Below are 20,612 nucleotides of genomic sequence, written 5' to 3'. Positions count from 1 at the left end.
TTTTATTTGTTTTAGGCTTGCCATGAGTATATGCAACTAGCTCAAAACCAAGGTCGTAAATGGCAGAAAATGCTGCAGCATGAGCACGAGCAGAGGCTGCGATTGGAAGAAATGGTAGAGCAATTGGCGAAACAACACTCCCATTTAGAGAGAGCTGCAAAAGAGGCGTCATCCAATTCACCAGGTGAGACACTGAACGCTTTTTCCCAATAAATACTTTCACATATTATTGAGCTTTAAACTTTAGAAAAAAATGTCTCGAATAAAAAAAAAATTGCTTGTTTTTTTTTGTTTAATTCATTTACCTTTGTGCAAATCCATTATTTAGGAATGTCATATTTTCAGATTTTAGTAGCACATAACTCAGTTAAAAAAAAATTGAGCTGTTCTACTAAGTTTTGTTACAATAATTCTTAGTGTCATATACACTTACTACAATTGTTAGCAACTTTCATAAGTTCAAAATATTTTCAAAAATTAAAAACTGTGTTATTTATGAATATTAGTAACAGCCAGTTTTGAAAAAAATTATTAAATTAATCGTTTTAAAAATTTAAAATACAAATATTGTAATTTCTAAAAGTTTCTGAAAATTGGTGTAAGAAAAAACTGCTTGAGACTTATTTTCACAAAATTATTTGAATTGTTTAATTTTTTTTTAATGGATGCATATTAATATTTTTTATAATTCTGTGCATTTCCTACAAAAAAAACGTGATTTAATAAATTTTGAAGGAAATGCTTTATATTTTAATGACCTTGCGATTAAAGAATAGATTCTATCAGTCATTTAAGTTGGTAACTATGCTATTGCATTTAAAAATGCGTAATTCTTATAATTTTCGTGGAAATTCTTTTAAGTGTTTGTATCTTGATAAATTAAAAGGGTGTAAGCAAACGCAGAACGTAATTTTTGTTAAATCCTTACAGCTGCTAGCATTTGCAGAAGATAATATCGTGGGAAGAACTAGAGCAGTTATAGTAGAGGCTTTCTGTGAACTTGAGGCAGTAGCAAAAAACTTAGAATTGTCAGTCAACAATGAAAAAACTAAATTCATGGCAATATCAAACAGGATCAAATCTACAACCACTGAATATGGCTCAATTTAAATATTTCTGTACAATTGTAAACAATGATAATGACATAAAAGCTAAAATCAAAAGTAGAATCAACATAGCTAATAGATTTTATCACGGATTGAGAAACCAAGTCAAATCTAAATACATAATTTGTGAAACAAAAATATAGTTGTACAAGACACTAGTGAGACCAATAGTTTTATATAGCAGCGATTACTGGACAATTAACAAACCAGGTGACTGATAACTTTCGAGAAAAAAGTATTAAGACAATTTTTTGGTGCAGTAAGAGAAAACAGAACCTGGAGAATTTGTTGCAACCATAAATTACAATTGAAATACAAAGAACCTAACATGATGTGCAGGGAAATCGCAGTGAATTTTTTTTTCAGATTTGAGTGGCAACCCTAACCCGTATAAAAAATATATATTACCCTTAAAGGGTATCTGCGCACCTGGAAAGTCATGAAAAATCATAGAAAGTAATTCCGGTATTGAACAAAATTTGTCATGATTAGAACTATTTTTTTAAAAAAATCATGGAAAGTCATGGATTTAGGTCGCTGAAAAATCTAATTTTTAAAATTGAATTTAAAAATACCCCCCGAATATCTGAATTTGTAATAAATTCCCCACTCACAGTCATATTTTATTAAAATATAAAATGTTTTTATCATGTTCTTTAAAAGTTATGGTGTTATTTCAAAAAATGAAAGAAGAAACATTTCTAGAGTGAATTATCTTTTAAACTTCTGTGATTTCAAAATTTTTGTTATTATTTGTTTTTATTTTATCAATTTAAAATTCTAGCTGTAGCAAGCCAGTCATTGGCGATTTTTTTTTTTAATTCCGAAATGTGAGCAGAAAAATCAGGAGTATTTCTTTCCTTTCTGAAGAACAAGAAAAATATCTTTAGAATGTAATTCTGGGAAAAAAAATTATTTGCTTTTGTGTTTTTTTCAGCTATTTTATGGCTTCAATTCTTTCTTTACTCTCCTTTTTTAAATTTCTTGTTGTGTTTTTGTCAGAGAAAATAGTAACTTTGTTAAGTCATGAAAAATTCTAGGAATTAGTCATGGAAAGTCAAAAAAAGTCATGAATTTGAAAATCTAAAATGTAGCAGATACCCTGCCCTTTTTTTTTTATTGCATTTTAAGTAAAATCTATCTTCTCAGAAATGATTTTCATGTGTCTGAAGTCTCCTGTCAAAAAAATGAAAAATTGTCACGGACCATTGGTTATGTGGCTCTGCTGCATAATGATGATCTCTTTGAGTGAAATGAAGGAAAGAGGAAGAATGGGAATTTCCTCCATCATTGTCCTTGCAATCATTTTTCCTCAGCAGTTTTAATGCTGATCATTCCTTTTATGAAGGAAAAAGCCCTTCAATTGTTACTTCTATTTCATTTTTTTCATGTGGACATCATTAATGTATTCACAATAATACACTTATAGATGCTGATGGTATTAATGGAGGTTTTGACATTCATGTAATTTCTTACTCCTCCTCCTACCTTTTGTCCCTGGAATGACTGGTTAGAAAACTATAGATTTTTGGAAGTTCTCTAAGTATAATGTGCATACATATTTTATTTATTTATTTATTTATTGGAGGAGGAGAAGGGGGTGATGATGTAATCGATTTTGATTTTGCTTTAGATATAGAATTTAATTAATGAACTCTGTTTTAAATTTTATATTGATTAATTTGTAAAATATAATTAATTCAACTAGTTTTTAAGTTTGATTCTGCATTATAACTAATTCATCTGGATATTATCCTGGATTCTTTTGTAGATTATTATTAATTGAAGACTCTGATTTCATTTTGTTTGTAAAATATAATTATTTCAACTAAATTTTAAATTTGATTCTGCTTTATTCATTAATTGTAATTAATTTGCAACGATTTTTTTTCTTTTTTTGTGAATTGTAATTGGTCTCTAATTTTACTTTTTGTTTGTTTATTTGTAAAATATAATTAATTCAACTAGTTTCTAAGTTTTATTTTGCAGTATAACTAATTAATCTGGATATTATCTTGGATTCTTTTGTAAATTATAATTAATTGAAGTCTAATTTAATTCTGATTTTATTTTATTTGTAGAATATAATTAATAAGTATAATGAATTTTAGGTATGCATTCTGATGATGATGAGTTTTATGATGCAGAAGAAGAAACAGGCTCAGATTTCCTCATCACCATTCCAGGAAAAGGTCATAGGTAATATGAAATTCGAAATGGGGATTCTGTTGTTATTCTTTATTAAACTTAAAAAATTAATTACAGAAAATAATGAAAGAGGTTATTTGTTTTCTAAAGACATGGAAATTTTTTAGCTTCAAATTGAAAAGAAGCTCCGAGTTTGATAAGTTTAATCAATGCCAAAATAGCTGCATTAAATAGATTTGTGATAAAATAGTTGTAACTGCTAAAAACTCTTTTTTTTCTTTTCTATTTTTAATTTGGAGCAGGAATATAAATTGAATACTCCAGCAGAATTCCTTCGAGTAGAGACTATATTTTAAAAGTAGTTTGTAATCAATACCTTTAAAAAGTAGTTGTAGTTTAATAGATTAGTGATAAAATAGTTGTAACTATAAGAAAAAAAAGAATTTCTTTTTTTAATTTTGTCCATGAATATAAATTGAGTACTTCAGCAAATTCTTCCAAGTAGTGATTATATTTTAAAAGTAGTTTGTAATCAATACCTATAAAAATAGTTGTAGTTTTGTGATGAAATAGTTGTAACAAATGTAAGAAGTAACTCTATTGCTCTTTATTTATTTGTCTTTTTTTGAATGCCAAACTATTCCTAGCTGTCTAATAATCATCTACTTTTAGGCGAACATTGAGTGGTCTCAGTTTACAAAGTGAAGGTCAAGGCTTTCAGGATGGGGCTTCTTCAGACACAGATCCTGAGGGAGCCAATGGAGTTAAAGGAGATGACATCATTGCTCGAAGAAAAAAAACCAGGCGTGCAAGAGTATGTGTTTATTAGAAATTAAGCATTTGTAGGAATACAAACATCACTTCATTTGTTGCAGACTATATTTTACATTGGTTGATGAATTTTTTTTCTTTTTCCCTAAACAATTTATAAACCCTCAGATGGTCATAAAAAATGGCAAAAATAGCCATACCATATAGAAATAAAGAATTTAATAGGGGATAAAAGAAAGTATAAGTCTCATTTAAGAACTTCACTTTCCTCTGTTAAATAATATGTGCAGATCATAAATAAATGAAATAATAAAGAGTAAGGGTAAATAAATAAATAAAAAATTGCAAAGATTAAACAAATGAATTCAATTTATCTGATTCAAATTATTATTTTTTTTTAAATGCTTGAAGAACTTTAGTTTTTAATTTGTTAAATTTTATAAATAATATTTTAATTTAATTATGATTAAAAGTAAATCATGAAACTATGTTTGAAAATATATTATTGCTTAAAAAATTGTTCCCTATTTTAGTAGTACATAGTGCATGTAATTAAATGACTCAAAGCTATTGAAAGTGAACTAGAAATGTGTCTTTAGTTATTGAAAAGCTAAAATTTCAATATAGAGCAACTTACCTATTTATTAAAAATAAATAAAAAATAAAGTAAAGATCAGCCTATTAGAAAGGGACAATATGCAATTTTATGTGGGTTTTTTTAATGCCATATTGGGATAATTTTCTTTTAATACTGTGTGTACTTCAGAAATATAGCTTTTATTTAGATATATAAGTATAAAAACAACTGCATTAAATTTCATCTTTCTGTTTTGTTTGCAATCTAAAAAAAAATCTAATCAAATTAAAAGATTTTTAAAATATCATTTAAAAAGCACTCTGATTTGTTACACACTAAGTGTTGATGTAATTTTACTACTTAAGGCTTACTAACACTGCAATAAGTTTAAAATAAATTTTAAAACTATACAAAAATCAAGCAATGTTTAAAATCACAAATGGTAATATTTTTATTAAACCTGTTTCTTTTTTTTTCGTTCAAGTTTTTTTTTTTATTTGTGTTAATTTTAAGATCATTAAAATGGAATATCGAGTTAAGAGAAATGAACATTTTGACTTTTAATCAAGATTATAAGGCAGTAAAAGCTATTTGTGACAATTGTGCTGTGCATGGAGAAAGTGTCACAGCTGAAAAAACTGCTCCTGATTGGTATGGCAATTTTGACCTTAGAGAAACACTTGGTACTGGCCAGCCAGTTGAGTTTAATGAGGAGTGGTTAAACCAACTTTTGCGTGACAAATTTGTACCTAACTACCAGGGAACTTGCAAGGAAAATAAAATTTTCCCACACTTCAAGTTTTTTTTAAACAAATATTTAATTTACGGAACCTTAGTTACTTACCAAATATATTATTTTATTTAATGCTGCATTACCTTGAAAATATTGTTAAAAAGCTCCAATAAAATTAAAATAAAAGAATTTATTTTATTTATTATTAAACCCTTAGTGATAGTTAGTACTAAACATAGTACTTTAACTGTTTATGTTATTCTTTTTTTTTTTATATATAACTCTGTTTTCAAATATTTTTTTAGTGCTAAGTTGAATGCATTTTTATGTAAATGCATTCTGGCAGAAAATACAAATTCAAGATCTGCATCTTAAAAAGCATATGATATCTACAGGGTTCCCATGGGTCAGGGAAAACCTGGAATTGTCAGGGAATTTTATTTTAACTCCAAAAATCAGGGAATAGTCAGGGAACGTTGCAAAAACCTGGAATATTCTTATTTCATACCTGGAAAATTACCAGTCTTAAAATTGTCAGTAACAGTAATCAGTTATTGAGATACGAGTTGAATAATTCTAGCATCTATTACAATTATTTGTTGTAAAAATTTTGCATTTTAGTCGAATTGAAATGTTCCCTTCCACATTTAATATTTTTTGCACAGAAAATCTAATTTTTCACATTATAAATATTAAAAAAATCAAAGTTTTCTGATGAAAATATGGTTTCATTTCTCATTGAAATTTACCTGGTATACCTGAAAAAGTCAGTGAATTTTTTTTATGAAATTGAGTTTAAACCATGTATCTATTGTTTGCCTTTTTTTATCACTTACATTTGCATTGATTAAAAAAATGTTTTTTTTTTTTATTGTTTGTTAGCTATTATGTTTCTTTAAAATTATTTTAGACTGCTTTCACTAATCAAAATCTCTTTAAATGTGTGACAAATCTAATTGTTGGTTTCATTCATTCAGAATGATGTCTTTTCTTTTCTTAGACTTTGGCGGAACAAGGTAAAGTGCACTCTGTATGTGTCTCAAAGTTTGGTGAGGATAATACTTCGGATTCAGAGCCCAAGTCTTCTAGTGCCCCTAATACTCCCAGCCATGGTGGCTATAATAATAATTCAGAAAAATCTTTAGTGCCTGTTAAGAAAAGAAGAACAATAATCCCTGAGAAACCCAATTACAGTCTTAATCTGTGGTCAATCATGAAGAACTGTATTGGAAAAGAGCTCACCAAAATACCTATGCCTGTAAGTATCTCTTATACTTTCTGCATGTCACCAATAGAAGTATTTAAATAGAACTTAAAACACGTTAAAAATCAATGATATAATAGAAGTCATTAAGGAACTGTTACACTTTGTTGACTCCATATATAGTGTGCAAAATATAATACAAAAATTTTGATCTAGTAATGAGATCTTCACATATCCAATCAAAGTATTAAATTGATTTAAACAAATTGCAAACTGTATCATTTGCTATTCATATTATTTTGGTTTACGAAACATATGTTGCATTTCATATTGCAAGTCATTGTTATACGTAATTTACAGGATTTTCAAGGCTTGCTTAACGTTTCATCACAACAATTTTGAAACAAAGGCTATTTAACAAATTGTTTTGCCTATGAAAGGAATTTGATTGCTCCTTTGAAAACTAACTAAACTTATGTCAAGTTGCTGAAAATGTTTAAAGGCATTTGCTCTACATAAATTTAAAAAATTCTGATTGACAATCATAAAATACACTCAATAACAAAAAAAATCGGCGCTCGATCAGGCTGGAATGATGCCGACTGGGAACATATAGTCTTTAGCGACGAATCCCGCTTCCAACTGTTTCCTGACAATCATTGGAGACGCACAGGTCAGAGGGGGATCCTGCCTTCACTGTTGCACGCCACACCGGCCCTCAACAAGGCATTATGGTCTGGGGTGCCATTTCCTTTGACAGCCGGACCCCTTTGGTCGTCATTAGAGATACACTTACTGCACAGCGGTACGTCGACGACATCCTAAGACCTGTTTTGCTACCGTTCCTTTTGGAACGCCCTGGGCTTGTTTTTCAGCAGGACAATGCCAGACCACATACGGCACGTGTTGCTATGAACTGTCTGCAAGCTTGTCAAACTCTTCCTTGGCCTGCCAGATCACCAGATCTCTCTCCCATCGAGCATGTCTGGGATATGATGGGAAGGCGATTGCATCTGGCACGGAATGTTGATGACCTCGTTCGACAATTGGATCGAATTTGGCAGGAAATACCGCAAGAGACCATCCCTGAGCTTTATCAGTCTATGTCACGCTGTGTGGCAGCTTGTATCCAGGCTAGAGGCAGGTCAACACTTCATTGAACTTGTTACTGTAACTCTGCAATGAATTATTCAATTGTTCTGAAATTTTAATCATTTACTATTCTGTACATTGTCTTCCTATCCACCAATTTTCGTTTCAATCGGGTAAGTCCTTCTTGGTGCGTCGGTTTTTTGTTACAGAGTGTATTACAGTGCAAAAATGTTTGGAAAAGCTAACACATAGTTTTTCTTTTCCAATGAAATAAAAAATTCGTCTGCGGAAAAGAAAAAAAAACATTTTTTTGAACACTAATTAATAATTTACAATTTATTCACTGAACAATATTTGTTTTAAAAGTTTTATGATTAACGAAAGTGTTTGTAAATATTTCAAACTTGTGAATAAAATTAATATTTTACTTCTAGTCAAATTTTATTAATTTTTTTTTTTTTTAATTTCATAAACTTTTCTTAAACAATGCTAGGAAGTAGGGGATGTTATAGAAATCATTTGTGGGTCACATGGGCCCCTAAGTCATAGATTGAACACCCTTCATTTAGATTAAGTCACTGTAATTTATTTTAGTGTTTCTATAATACCCTGAACAAAAAGAGATACTAAATTAGATTAATGTTGTTGTTGTTGTTGTAGGTTAATTTTAATGAACCTTTGTCCACACTTCAACGCCTTACAGAGGAGTATGAATATTCTGAACTTTTAGATAAAGCTGCTCAGTGCTCTGATAGTTGTGAACAAATGGCCTACATAGCTGCCTACACTATATCCTCCTATGCTACTACAAGCAACAGAACTGGTAAACCATTTAATCCTCTTCTCGGGGAATCCTACGAATGTGATCGCACAGATGACTACGGCTGGCGCTGCATATCAGAGCAGGTATTCCTCTATCCTTTGATTCTATGTTCCCTAAAATTTCAGTTTTTAATTATATTATTTATAAAAAAAATTGTATTGCAATTAATTTTTTTTTATTCTATTGTTTGTTTAAGTCAGTTTATTATCGCCAATTTTAAATTTCTGCTTTTAAACGTGGTGCGTATCATTTTTAAAAAGTGCTTCTTTTCGATTTTCGTCTTTTAAAAGCCCTTAAAGGTGCTTTTAAAAAGTGCTTGATTTTTTCTTTTCGAAAATTAGATTTTTGTTCTTTACCCTGTCGGTTTTCGGCACGTAATATGCAAAAGCGTGCTTTTCGCATTATTCTGTTCAACATTTTCACGATTCATTCAACCACAATCTATTTCGGCCTTCCGTCGGTCCATAGCGTATGAAAGCGGCAATCAGTTTACAGGTTTGATGAAATACTTGCGAGTCCGCGTGTACGTCTACTGAGCTGAGTTTGGTAAGATTCTAGCACTCTCATATGTAACGCTGCTGCATTTTGCTAGATATGCTCAATTACTTCATTTCCACCCTCATTTTTCGAACTGAAAAATCTCTCCATCTTTTTATAATGGCTAATATAATCAAGAAAAGAGTTCTTTGTCAGAAACTAGTTATTTTATTGTGATCATGTAAAGTCTTTGAAAATTATTTTGCATTTTCTTAATGTATATAGTGCTTAAAAAGTACTTAAAAGGTGCTTATTTTTCATTGAAAGATTTGGCCACGCACCCTATTAAATAAAATAACACTTATAAAAACACTTTTCAGGTAAATTGGATTAAATTGTAATTCATTAACAACATAATTAATATCTGATAGTTCAAATGTTATGTTATCATACCTTTTTCAATATCTGTCTGTTCAGAGTTACTAAAATTGCATTTAATTTTTTGATGTGTACTTAATAAGAAGTTATCTAGCAAATATAGTCATTTTTGTGAAAAATGATTCTAATAATTGTTTTAGTCAGTTTATTATCTACAATTTTAAAGTTTGGCTTTTAAGTAAAAATATAATACAATTGAAGACAGTTTTCAGGTAAATGGCATTGGATTGTGATTCAGTAACAACACAACTTTAAATCCATGTGGCGTTTTGATCTTTTTATCGGCTATGATTGCTACAAGTTTTCTCGATTTTTGTTAATCCCCATTTTTTTTATACATTATTATTAAAACACACGAAATTCAATTCTTCCATTCATTAGCCACTTTTAGATGCAGCGATACCACTTTTTTCGATTAACTTATTCACGCTTATTACTACTGATATTCACATGGTCTTTTTAAAATCCTGATGTTTTCATATGATATTACTAAAAAACGCAAAATTTGAATTACACATTTGAGTAATTATTTTTTGTATGCTCAATTTGTGCTAAATCCAGGTGGCTTTTCGATCGGTGCTTTTTAACAATTATTGCTGTTGATTTTCCTAAGATTTTTTTGAAATCCTGATATTGTTAAATATGGAAAATTCAAATCACGTACCTGAGTGTTTATTATGTGATGCAATAATTCTGTTGTTTTTTCCCAATAAATTTTTCGGTAGTTATCACTAACATTCGCATATTTTTTTAAATTCTCAACATTTTTATTACAATATTGTTTATAACAATATATGAATCTTGAAACATACATTTAATGATCTCCTTTTTGACGCATTCAATTCAGGTGATTCCGTTGCAAACAGATTAAGTTTTATCATTAATCTTTTTTCAGTTATCGCCATGAATTTCATGTTTTTTAAAATCCTCTTCTTTCTTTCTTTTTTTTAAATTTTTGCTGCAATAACAACTTCTAAAGTAAGGAATACACAATTTTTTTACAATAAATATATTCTTTTATGTGTTGATAAGAAAAGAATTATTAAATTAAAAAAAATTTCTTCCTTTAAGTTTCATGAATGTTACTTCGTGCATAAAAATGACAGCCTTTCTTGTATCTTCTACATACAAAAAAAAAATTAAGTATTAAAAAAATTAACATGTTGCTGAAAAATTTTCTGGTAATTTCTTCTTTCAGCAATCATATGTCTAGAATAAATATTTTTTCTTAATGAATTTTGTTTTTTGTACATAACTTTTTTTGTTTCATTTAGCTTTGATTTTAAGCTATGTAATTTTATAGAAACACATTTCAATTGCATAATAGTTATAAACAAAATAAACATGAAAAGTTGTAATTCGGTGATGTAGTTTCACATACCACCCAGATTGATCATTCAACTTACCTGACGAAACAAATAAAAAATAATTGAATCTTGAAGAATGTGAAATTAATTCCTTTTTTGATTAAATAGATGTAATCTAGCTGACATCACTGATGCAATCCATTAAATATTGTATACAATTATTGTATATTGGTATTAAATATTGTATATTGGAAAAAAATTGTATACAGTTCATAATTATAGCTAAACTTATGAGAAAAATTAATTTTTCAAATGTCCTTCCTGAACAAACTAAAAAAAAAATTTTAAAAGCTAGCTGCTGTTCATATTTCAAGATGACCGCTTAATTGGTTCAGGAGTTATAAGAGACATGCAAATAAGATCTTTATTTTATTACTATAGACATACAAACCTTCCTTTTGACTGCAGAATTTTAGTGTACAAAATATTTCAGTAATGTTTTCTTAGTGTAAAAAAAAAATTTAATGAACTTTGCACTGAATGTTTTGTGCGTGTTGTTTTGCAGGTCAGCCATCATCCCCCTATGCTTGCCCAACACTGTGAGGGCAGGGGTTGGGAGTGTTGGCAAGAGTTCACCATGTCCAGCAAATTTAGAGGAAAATATCTGCAGATTATTCCACTAGGTATTGCTCACCTTCTTTTCCCTGAATCAGGCAATCACTATACGTGGCGCAAAGTGACGACCTTCGTGCACAATATTATTGTTGGGCGCCTGTGGGTGGACCATCACGGTGAGATGGAGATAGTGAACCACTCTACGGAAGATAAGTGTCACCTTAGATTCATTCCCTACAGCTATTTCTCTAGAGAAGTTCCTCGAAAGGTAAGTAGTTTTTCTTAGTTCATTTTACTTTAAGAAAGCCACTATAGGTGAGAGGCATGCACATGCCTGCCAAGTCTCCCGTTTTTTTTTTTACAAAAACTCCTGTATTTTACGATTATCTCCTGTTTACCTGTATATTCTCAAATTTCTCCGTATTTCTTGAAGAAATTTTTAAAAAAAATTTGGCTATAAAGCATCCGCTAATGCCAAAAATATTTCTCTTATTCCTCAACAGATGGTACTATTCCCTGTACTGCAGTATGTTGAGTGCTTGTAGTTTGAGTAATTATAAATAATGATATTAAAAAATCTTTACATTAAGATTTATATACATATTTTTTTATTTCGCTAAATGTAAGTGCTTATATTATTTCCAATTTTGAATTTCACTTTTTGACTTACATTATTATGCATGATGTATCAAAACTCCCTATACTTGATGCACAATGCCCAATTATATATGATGTATCCATAATCCGAAAAATGTCCCTAGTAAAACCTCTGTTATTTTACTTCTTCGATATTGGCAGGTAGGTACGCATTATAAAGTTTCCAGACACTTTTTTTTTGTATATTATATTAAGCAGTTGTCATGTTAGCTAAATAAAAATGAACCTTAATATGAAAGTTATCAAGAATTAATGTTATAAAAAAATTAACATTGCAGTTCCTCGAGTGTAAAAATGCTTAAGGAACTTATTAATACAGTTAGGAGTATTAACTATAAAGAGGTGTAACTATCGAGCATGTCAAACTTCATCTATCAGAAGGTACCTCAAGGTAGAAGTGAGTTAGCATGTCTTATATACTACTGAATTGGTATTTATTATTATTAGTGGTAGTTAAGCCACAACTACACCACTCTCTATAATTTGTTGTGAAGACGGAACTGAGCTAGTCAAATATGATCAGTATCAGCCGTGCTCGTGTAGATTAAAGAAATAGCTGTCTGTTAGTGGTTTAGTGAATTTATTATCTCTTTGATGTAATAGCTTTAAAAATGAGCTTACTTTAGAATCATTTTATTAAAACTTTTTCTAAATTTATATTCTTCTTAAATTATATTTGAAATCAATGTTTAGTTTGAAATTTTACTGTAATCTAAAATTTTAAAAGCAATGGAAAAATAAAAATTTTATTCTGAAAGAATACTTTGTGCTATGTAGACTGAAGAAAAATAAAACTTGAATGAAGCACAACAAAAAGTACATTTTATTTATGTTTTATTTCATTTGTGTTTTATTCATGTTTTTGCTTTAGATAAATTTTAGTATTATTTTAATTTCTCTCCTTTTTTTTCTAATTTATGCTGTTACCCATGTCTTTATTCTGAAATATCAATCTATACAAATCAAGCAACCCAATATTTCACAAAAGGAACAATAAACACAAAGAATTCAGTAAACAAGCAAATAAAACATTTACAAACAAGATAAGCATTAACTATAAAAAGGGAAGGAGTCTAAGCAAGTTCTAGTATTTTTTTTTCTCCAATTGTTTTAAATAACTTTGTTTATTCAAAATAATGTAATTAAATGATAGTATTCTTAGCATGCTATTTTATCTAAGGATTATTCTCACTGGATGATTATTCTCACTTAAGGATTATTCTCACGTGATTAGTGGAAAATATTTACTACAAAAAACTATCTAATCAGATTCTCGTTCTTCTGTAAGAATAATAAGAGAATAATCTTATGGAATGAATTTCTTTTCAAAGTTATAAAAAGTTCAGAGTTTTTGGTACTCATTCAAGATTTTTGGAGATTTAAATAATTATTGCATTGTCATGAAGAAAAAAAAACTATATAGTTAATTAATTGTATTATCATATATCATTTTTAATAACTCAATGCAATAAATATGAATTAAAAGCAAAAAACTAACCTAATACTCTTCTTGTGGACTCAATTCCATTAATATTTATTTCTAGTTTGTTTTTTAAATTAAGTTTTCAGAAAAAAAAAAACATTTTCTTTAATGAAGAATTTAACAAATATTTTCTGTTTAAATAAAAACAATTATTATTATTTTTAAAAACATTGTTAGTTTTCATAATTAGTGCAAAGTTATCAAATGATGATGTCACACCCCATAAAAGAATTTCTCTACACTTCAAAATCTGCTTGTGTAAACAAAATTTGTATTATTGAATCGGAATGTTCTTTATTTTGTTTTTTCTGCCTCCCACATTTTGAGATGCTGGGCCAAGTTAAATTAAGATAATTTTTTTTAAAAATTTAAATTTATAGATCTGGGATAAAATATTATTAATGAGAGGATTAGTAAAAAGCAGCGGTATGAATGACTCCAAGAAAAAAATAAGTGGGGTAATTCAGCAGTCAGTGTAAAAAGACAGGTGTTAGGTGTTATTTTTAATTAGTGTAAAAAGACAGATGTCAGAAAAGAAGATGTTAGGTGTTGTTTTTATTTCCTGTAAAAAACAAACTAACCAAATGAAGAAAAATAAATGTTTTTTTAGGAAAAATAATCATCATTGATATAATATGTGGGCCATTTTTATGAAAAGTGAGTGATGAATTTCTGAAAAATTTTGCTGTATAATGCTAGACCATGTTAATTGTTCAAAAAAAAAGTTCAGTCTTAAAATTTTGTTAGAGGGGCACCCTTGTTTATGTGACAAAAAATTCTATAAAACACTAATCCTCGTTTTTCAAATTAGCGTAATAAAATTGTTAGGAAAAAATTGTAATTGCATATGCAATGTCATTTAAAGGTTACTGGTGTTGTGACAGACAAAGATGGCAACGCAAAGTTTGTACTCCAGGGCACTTGGGACAACAAGATGGAATGTGCACGTGTCTTAAGTACTCAGGGATCTGTGAAAGGCAAACCTCTCTTGGAAACTTCTACTCCCAAAACTATATGGCGTAGGCAATATCCACCGTGAGTATTCCTTCCAACAACCTTTGTATATTTTTCTTGTATATTTCCCCTTGCACTACGCTGAAATTCGGAACAAGCCGTGAACTTATGCACCCGAATATTCGCAAAAGAGCCTAAGTGGCTGATATCTTATGCAAATGCATATGTTAACTTAGTTTTCAAATGTTATCTGGACTACAACAATGTATCCTAAGTAGAATGTAAACTACATTAGGAGGCGATATATAAAATACCTATTCATATAAAGAAGAGATAAGAGGCCATTCAGACTTTCCTGTTTAACCCGAGATTAAGACCATAAGTATGGCTTGTGATATTTGTGTTTTGTCTGAAATGTTGATTACGAGCCTGACTCGTGATATTCAGGTTTGGCTTAAAATTTTCATCTTTAGTCAGACTCGCGAAAATGGTGCAAGAGGTTAAAGAGAAATGTCTAATTGTACTAAAATTGTGTTTTATAAGTTTTATAATATGTTTTAATTTAACTTTTAAAATCTTCACAATTGTATGTTATACATTAAATTCTAAAGATAACCAAATTGAATAATGAAATATTGTAATTAAATTTTTCTTAATGTTTTTTTTTCCCCCTCCTCAACTGATTGCTGAATGCAAAAAGCATTCAACTTTATGTTCAGCTCATGAAAGTTTGAACCGTGACTGACTCATGATAATATAACAAATAAAACTAAACTCAGTGGCACAGCAGCCCGTAGAGAGCCAAGGCCTACTGTACCTATCTCAATTTTCATGACCTTGGACTCTTGGGTGCAGGAGCAGATGTTCCGGTTGGGTGGTTAACCGAACACGGAATCCCCAATGTTTAATCCCCACGCATGCTTTGTATTAGAGCATTAAAGTGAAACTGTAATCGTAATATTTATTACAAACTATGTCTTTTTAAAAATTTTCCTTACTTGAGTTTCTATCAAGATTTTTTTTTCAGCTTAAATTTCATTTATTTTTTTCTTGTGATAAAAGGAATTTCCTATTATATATTATCTAAATTATATTGTATAAATATGTTTTTGTTTCTTTAATGGCAGGCACTGAACTCTCGTTCTTTGCCTCAGAATATGCCTGGAACGTTTCTATTTAAAGTTACCCAGTAAGCAGCTGTTAGCTTTACTCGTGGACGCAAGCAACAGTACCCATGCCACTGTACCACAGATACCGTTCATGGGGTGGGCCACATTCATACATCACGCAACAGAAGACACACTCAGAGAGAAGCATCCATGCCCTGAGTGGGATTCGAACCCCTCAACCATTGGCTTCAGAATCTGACACGCTAACCGCTCCGCTTAATTTTATTGGTTGACATCAGTAAGATTCAGAAAAACTCCTAGAATTCTGGTAAATGTTTGTTCAGTGGATCTATATATATATACGCAACTTAAAATTTCTATCACTGTTTAAATTCCTGATTCAGTTTGCAAAGAGAAACATCAACCTTTTTAGTATTTTTGCATATAATAACATTTAAAAAACAATTTTTTCATGAGATTAAAGTTTGTCAAACAAAAAATTATGTCTGAACTCGGTTCTGGAATTTAACTATGTTCATGCATTTTTAAATTTATGGAATACTTTTGTCTATATCCCCTCCTCGTCTCTCTATAACAAAATAATGCAAAAAGATTTTATTTTCAAGAATATCGAAATGAAGCCTGGAGTATTTGGAGAATATTTTAAGGCCAATCAAGGAACTGTATGTTTCTGATTCTACTGTATTATTTTTATACTTGTTATGTGTTCTAAAAATGAAATGGTCCAATTCATTGTTTACTGTTGCATGCCCTTAACAAACTGTGATCACAAATATTTATATTGTTTTCAGGCCTGAATATGAAAAAATCTACAATTTTACAATTCTCGCTTGCCAACTGAACGAACCCGAGGATGGGGTGGCACCCACGGACAGTCGCATCCGACCGGATCAGCGGCTAATGGAAGAGGGTGCGTGGGATCAAGCCAATGAAGTAAAAGTGCAGTTAGAAGAGAAGCAGAGGACCGTTCGTAGGAAGAGGGAGGAGGAAGCCGAGAAAGCGGCGGCTGAAGGTCAGTGGTGCATCTCTTTCCTTACTAAGCCCAGGATTTTACCTCTTACTATACATACTTTTAGAGTCATCAGATTGCATATAAATGGGGGAGAAACTTCTTAATTATGATCCATTGAGGAGAACAAATAAGGGCCGTTCCGAGTCAAATCAGCCAGCCAATGTTCAATTTGTAAACAAAATTGTTTTATTAAACTTGTTGAGTGTGTTCTTTACGTTAATATAAGAACATCTATAAAATTTTATTTAATTATACCAATTATTCTATGAAATGCAGCTTTTTAAAGTTTTTTCAAAATAAGTAAAAGGCGATGACTTGCTTTTTTATGAAACTTGCTGAGTGTGCTCTTTGCATGAATATAACAGGGGTGATTGTGCTCCGGAAAAAATCCGGATTTTTTGCTAACTGCGATCCGAAAGTTTCGGGAAATCCAAAGTCCAGAAGTTTCTAGAAATCATCGATCAGATTTATATATAAAAATTCTTCTATATTTTATTTAAAAATATTAGAACTAGAATTTATACTTGGCATCTCTTTCATCTGTAAATATTTTTTTCTGGTAGAATAATAAATGTGATTAGAGATAAAAGTAAACTTACACATAATTATTCATTTAAATTATGCTGCATACAATTTATTTAGAACTTCATGTTGTGAAAATTTCAATGATTTAAATTTATAAAGATATTAATTTTTTGAATGATTTTACTCAAGAAATTTTCAGGATTTTTGAGTTGAACCCACAATTACCCCTGATATAAGAACAACTATAAAAATTCATTTAATTATACCAATTATTCTATAAAATACAGCTTTTTAAAGTTTTGTCAAAATAGGTAAAAAGCAATCAATTGCTTTATTCAAACTTACATCTGGTGTAATTTTTGCTATGAAATAGTCATTTTTAAAAATAAAGTGTTAAATTTTTTTGCAACGTGTTCATAATAAATTATGCATTCGAGTATATTGTCGCTTATTATATTTAAGGCAATTAGCTTGAAAAAGTATGATACAGAAAAATTGTGTGTAATGAACAACATTGTTTTGCCTTCGGAAACTGCCCAGTAACATTTGTCTACTTCCAAATCCATTTTAAATTACTATAATACCAAAAACTAGATTTAAAGAAATGATACATTAAAACTAATGAGGTTTGGACTCTTCACTAAATTTCATAGCCTATCAAAAGCCTAAAGTTGTAAGCCCATCAAAATTGCACCACATATAAGCTCTTAAATAAACTGTGCATTGTCTTATTTCTAAGTAAAACTGCTCGGTTTTTTAATATTTATGACTTCTTGTGATGCTATTGCATCAAGTGTAATGTCTTGAACTACTTTGACAACACATTAGAATAAAATTATATGTTAAATTGTACAGTTTATATCTATTATTTAATTACCAATTTTTAAATTAAATAAATTTCATTATTTAAAAATCTAGAATAAAAATTTAAAATTATTTACACAATTTTTACATTTAAAAAAATGAGAGCAGTAGGATAGAAACTTAAGTTCAATGATTGAGTTGATGTTCAATGAAAATTGTTTAATTTGTGTAGATCTTTTTGGTTAAAAACTAAACAATGACCCAAATTGATGCAGTTAAAATAAATTTAATTTATATTGTTATTACGAATAAATTTTTTCCTACAAGAAAATAAAAAAATTTTAAAAAACTATTGTAGCCATTTTAATCTATAATACTGATATTATTGTTGCTATTAATTGTTATGACCATAGAATACACAGTTTAAAATATTTTTAATAAATATTTTTTTTTTCCTTTTTTTTTTTGGTGCTTGATTTGTTAGGGCAAAATAATTTCCTGGACGCTATCCATTTATGCTGGCTCTTTATCTTTATTTTCATATTTTTTTGCCACTCCTTAAGAAATTTGACCATCATCATTTATCTAATTCTTTTTTTTTCTTCTTTTTTTATGTTAAAAAAACTTAGCACATTGTTAAAATCTTGTTCTCTTTGTCACAACTGTGTATTACATAATTGAGTTGCTTGTATACTGACAATAAAAACTGCTTTATTCTCAAGGTCGACCTTACGAGACCTACGATCCTATCTGGTTCAGAAAGGAGACTGATCCGATAACAGGCAACCCTGTGCACAAGTTTACAGGAGATTACTGGAAGTGTAAAGAAAGTCAAGATTGGTCTAGATGTCCTAACATATTCCTGTGATATTACTGCGAGGTATCTTTCTCTCTAGAATTAAAAAAAAAAAATTAAGTATTGTACCTATAGGAATATTAAAAGAATGTTGTATACAGTAAGTACTACTATGAAACAAACAAACAAAAAATGACTGGTTCATTGAGTGTGTATATAACCCCGTATCTTGCAAAAGCCAAAACATCTTTTTTCTAGCCCACGTTCAAATAGTGAATGTTTTTGCATGGGAAAGTGCTTTAAATATTTGGCCTTTTCATATAATACTGTTAAAATGCTGTTCTATTTTTTCTTCTGTTTTTTTTTTAGTAAACCTTATGTAGTAACAGGGTTGCTGCTCCACGGGGAAAACCTGGAAATAACAGGGAAAATGCAGGGAATTTTGATTTTTTTTTCCCCTTACAAACTGGGAAAATACAGGGAATTTTGTTTCTTATTTTTGTCATTTGAAATATGATGACCACTCAAAGCATGTTCAGCTGTTTTTCCAGCAATTAAAACTAATAAATATAGTTAGCCCAATATAGCTCACACAAGAGCACAGTAATTGTTGTTTCCTCTTAATATATTGTGTATAATATGTACAGGAAAAACATTGGGAATTTTTTTTTTTACAGATTTGAGTGGCAACCCTGAGTAAGATTTCTATAGCTGATTTGTATAATCTATCAAAAGAAAGATGATTTATCTTTCCTGCAGTCTTTGATGCCCTAATGTTTTATTGCTGTATAAATTTTATTCTTCTAATGATTCAGCTATAGATACAGAATGTTGGATTTATTTTAGATGTGTACCTTATGATGTTAAGTTTTATCTTTTGCATAGCAGATTTATTAGCTAGTATTTATACACAAAACAAATATATTTATTATTTTTTTGGGGGTTCAACACTGGGATGCCAACTACTACCGAGTTTTTTTTTACCTCCGCAGATTTGGATTCTGGAGGCAGAAATATGGAATGGCTTTTGAAACTTCGCGTCAATGGCTGCTTAATTTTCATCAATTTGTGCCTTATTTTTTAATGTTTTAAAATTTGAGAACAAACCCCCTTCTTTTATATACCATATTATTTGTTTATAACTTATACAAAAAAGTGTTAAGAAGCAAAACTTAATTTTTCCTTACATACTTTTTGTTTCTTAAACTGTTCTATTTTTACTTGCTGTTATAACAGTGTTGATAACATTGATGTTTAAAGTTCTATTTTTTCTCTCAATTCATTTGTGTGCAAATTTTGTTTCGCTGTTTAAAAAATTGTAACCCGTAGAAGGTTCCAAACAAATTACTATTAGTGCGCAAAATTATCAGGAAAATTCCGGGACTAAAGTTGGCATCTTTGGGAATAAATAGTACAGATTCAACTCATGGAACTGTTTCAACTGTGATTATGTCTCAACGTCATAAATAGCTCATGTAGTACATAAATATACTTATTACAAATAACTTACAAACTTATAAATAAAATATAACAGAATTGTAGTTCTGAGTATTCATATTTTGTAAAAAAATGATTTTTTTTTCGTGATGATGATGGACTAGAAAATGTTGGTGATCTAAATATTTATGTTTAAATAAATAAAAATATTTTATTTATTGTTTGTTATTACTGATTCATCTCTATTTTGAATTTAATTAGATGTCTGCTGATCGCAATTGTAAACTTTAAATGTCTTTATTGGAAAAAAATAATCTGTGGCTTATTATTTATCAGGAAGTTCTGGCAACTTACTTGAATTAAATTTTATTCTATGAAAATTAGATTGTTCTGTAAGTTCTTAACAGTTATTCCTTTTTAAAAATTATGTCAAAGCTGAATAAAATTGTGCAGATAAAAATTCTATTATCTATTTGCATTTTTATTTATATTAAATTATATTTAGAAAAATGTAGTTTTGGTA

At 29.4% G+C, this 20,612-nt stretch overlaps 1 protein-coding gene across 3 annotated transcripts in view; it reads left to right on the top strand.

Moving 5' to 3' along the window:
- The window catches only part of LOC107446780 (oxysterol binding protein), a 34,990-nt gene extending 14,673 nt beyond the window's left edge, over nt 1–20,317 (top strand). For all 3 annotated transcript variants that reach the window (XM_016061540.3, XM_016061541.3, XM_016061539.3), the window contains 9 exons: nt 16–184; nt 3,218–3,305; nt 3,927–4,068; nt 6,336–6,593; nt 8,292–8,537; nt 11,242–11,559; nt 14,297–14,466; nt 16,307–16,527; nt 18,579–20,317. In XM_016061540.3, the coding sequence (XP_015917026.1) occupies nt 16–184; nt 3,218–3,305; nt 3,927–4,068; nt 6,336–6,593; nt 8,292–8,537; nt 11,242–11,559; nt 14,297–14,466; nt 16,307–16,527; nt 18,579–18,724 (1,758 nt within the window). In that variant the 3' untranslated portion in view covers nt 18,725–20,317. The remainder of the gene's footprint in view (nt 1–15; nt 185–3,217; nt 3,306–3,926; nt 4,069–6,335; nt 6,594–8,291; nt 8,538–11,241; nt 11,560–14,296; nt 14,467–16,306; nt 16,528–18,578) is intronic.
- Nucleotides 20,318–20,612: the final 295 nt, after the last annotated feature.

Source organism: Parasteatoda tepidariorum, chromosome 2, assembly GCF_043381705.1.
Source record: "Parasteatoda tepidariorum isolate YZ-2023 chromosome 2, CAS_Ptep_4.0, whole genome shotgun sequence".
NCBI classification, from domain to species: Eukaryota; Metazoa; Arthropoda; class Arachnida; order Araneae; family Theridiidae; genus Parasteatoda; species Parasteatoda tepidariorum.
Note: the sequence above shows the minus strand (reverse complement) of the source record. Positions and strands in the feature narration are given on the sequence as shown.